Below are 2,508 nucleotides of genomic sequence, written 5' to 3' on the forward strand. Positions count from 1 at the left end.
TGTTCAATATCACAATCAATTTAAACTTAATTAATTGACCTTAGAAATATTAGGATTAAATTTCAACATTTCACAACAAAATATTCAGATGAAATTTAATCCTTATCCCTAAAATAAAATTTTTAAAAGTCAAAATATTAATAACCCTATACTTTATGACTCATTGATGTATTTTACTATTCTAGTTTTTTTTTTAGTTATTATTAATATGGTCAATGGAGAATGGTTGGGGTTCGCCACGCCAATTTAATTTGGTGCAATTACAACTCCTCCTTTTCATTGATTGACTTCAAACCTTCCAATTGATTTTAAAATTATAATTAACAATAATTGTATAATTCTATTAATCAGGGTACAAATTACATAAAACAGCAGATTATTTTTATTTTTTTTCACCTGCTTCTTCCCATGATATTCCAGTATCTTTTTGGGTTCAAAATTGAATTTCACAGGAAGAAAGAAGTAGCAGTAAAAATAACCAACCACCTTCTCATTCCCCCCACCACCAACCTCCTCCTATGTACATCTCAGGACAAAAAAAAAAATCAAAATTAAAAAATCAAACTGGTGATGATGATGATTGATAATTACTATTAGAATCCCCCAATTTATAACAACAATCATCCTCATCCTCATTGATTTCATCATCATCAGTATCAGTAGTGACAACACCAAGAGTTCCTGTTAACATTTTAGCTCTTTGTGCTTGAAAATCCCAATCCGTAAAACCCAAAACAACCAACATCGTCACCACGCACGATGCTTGCGCAGCCAATAGGCCTAACCACAGCCCTTCAAAATCAAAACCTCCGAAGAATCCTAGCCACACTGCCACTGGCATACCGGCGAGATAAAAACAAGTTAAGTTTATATTTGCCCCAATTTTGGGTCTGGCTGTCCCCCGGAGAACTCCACAACCCGTTGTTTGTGGGCAATTTCCCAATTCACACAGTCCTATAATTGGTAAAACAAGTGATGTCAATCCAATTATCTCTTTATCTTGTGTAAACATAGTCGCCCAAATTTTCCTCACTGTAATTGTAAAACTCAGTGCTGAAAACCCCAAAACGAAGCTGAAACATAGTCCTACAATTGCTGCGAGTTTTGCCTTTTTTGGCTGGTTCGCTCCTAATTGATTTCCTACTCTTGTTGATACACTGAAGCTTAGAGAAGAGGGGAATATGTAGATTAATGAAGTTGTTTGAATCAAAATGCCCATGGATGCAACGGTTGCTCTCGGATTTAACAGCAGCCCACATAGCAGAATCATGATTTCATACCACCACCATTCAAGACAGACCGATATGCAACTCGGAATCGCTAAATTGAGAAGCGATTTCCATTCTTTGAAACAGTCCGACGAAAACCCACCCCAGGTTTTCTTATGAACACCGAAGATGAGGATATAAATGATCAAAGAAGCTACGAGATTGAAGTTAGTCCAAACCCCACTAAGAGCAACACCAGTGATGCCCAAATTAAGATGTGTAACGAGGAAGTAGTTGATAGGTATGTGGAGAAAAATTGATAGAGCAGCACATAATGTTAAAGGTAAGGTAATAGATTGAGTTCTGAGATAGATTCTCAAAGGGTGTAAAAAAGATTGAGCTAAAAGATCAGGAATGGAGTAAAAAAGAAATGACTGTGCTTGAGTAGCAATAGCCAAATCTTGGCCACAAAAAAGGAGAATTGTTTTCATGTTTAGCCACAATAAAGATATGGGTAAAGAGATTAAAACAAGTAAAAGTATAGTTCTTTGTAAAGTAAGACCAAGAAGGGTATGTTTTTGAGCACCAAAAGCTTGACCACAAATGGGTTCCATTCCCATAGCTAAACCAGAGAGAACAGAATAGCCAGTTATGTTAGCGAAACCAAGAGCAAGTGACCCACCGGCTAAAGAAAGCTCGCCGAGCCTGCCGAGGAAAAGCATAGAGATCATGGAGCGAGAGTAGAGAAGGAGGCCTGTGAGTATCATTGGAAAGGTGATTTTAGCAATGGAAATTGCTTCTGTGACAGCAAGAGAAAGATGGGTAGTTTTTTCTTTTTGTTTTTCTTGTTCTTGTTTATAAGATGGGGTTTTAGGGGGTGTTAATAATGGGGAGAATATGTTGGAGGGGTGGTCCTCTTGGCAGGATAAGAGAGATGGATTTTGCTGGCACATTGTTGAATTGATTTTGTATTGTGTTGTGTGTATATAAAAAAATGAGAGAGAGAGAGGAAAGGGGTTGGGGGGGTTTTGAAAAGGGAGAGGGAGGAGGGGCTTTTATAAGGTTGGTGAAGCCAAGGTGGACGGCTTTCAACCTTTTTGGAAAGACTCCCTTGGAATCATGCGTCCGGCCTCAGATTAATCCATACATTCAACTCAACTGAGATTTTTAGATTATGTTTTTTATTAATCAAAGTTTCCATATTAGCTTTTCAGTACACTATAATTTAAAGTTAACTGTTAAATCTAATTTTAGATTTCTACTGATATTTAAAATTTCCATAATAGCTTTTCATTTCTGC

At 36.8% G+C, this 2,508-nt stretch overlaps 1 protein-coding gene across 1 annotated transcript; it reads right to left on the reverse strand.

Annotated features, from left to right (window-relative positions):
- Window positions 1–320: 320 nt before the first annotated feature.
- On the reverse strand, window positions 321–2,221 carry LOC136225993 (protein DETOXIFICATION 49). The gene has a single exon (XM_066014239.1). The coding sequence runs from the start codon at window positions 2,159–2,161 to the stop codon at window positions 560–562; it is 1,602 nt and encodes a 533-aa protein (XP_065870311.1). The 5' UTR covers window positions 2,162–2,221; the 3' UTR covers window positions 321–559.
- Between the last annotated feature and the right edge of the window lie 287 nt (window positions 2,222–2,508).

Source organism: Euphorbia lathyris, chromosome 1, assembly GCF_963576675.1.
Source record: "Euphorbia lathyris chromosome 1, ddEupLath1.1, whole genome shotgun sequence".
Taxonomy (NCBI): Eukaryota; Viridiplantae; Streptophyta; class Magnoliopsida; order Malpighiales; family Euphorbiaceae; genus Euphorbia; species Euphorbia lathyris.

What these genes read in the sequence shown, in the direction of transcription:
- LOC136225993 (XM_066014239.1), bottom strand. Translation starts at nt 2,161, where the DNA reads ATGTGCCAGCAAAATCCATCTCTCTTATCCTGCCAAGAGGACCACCCC.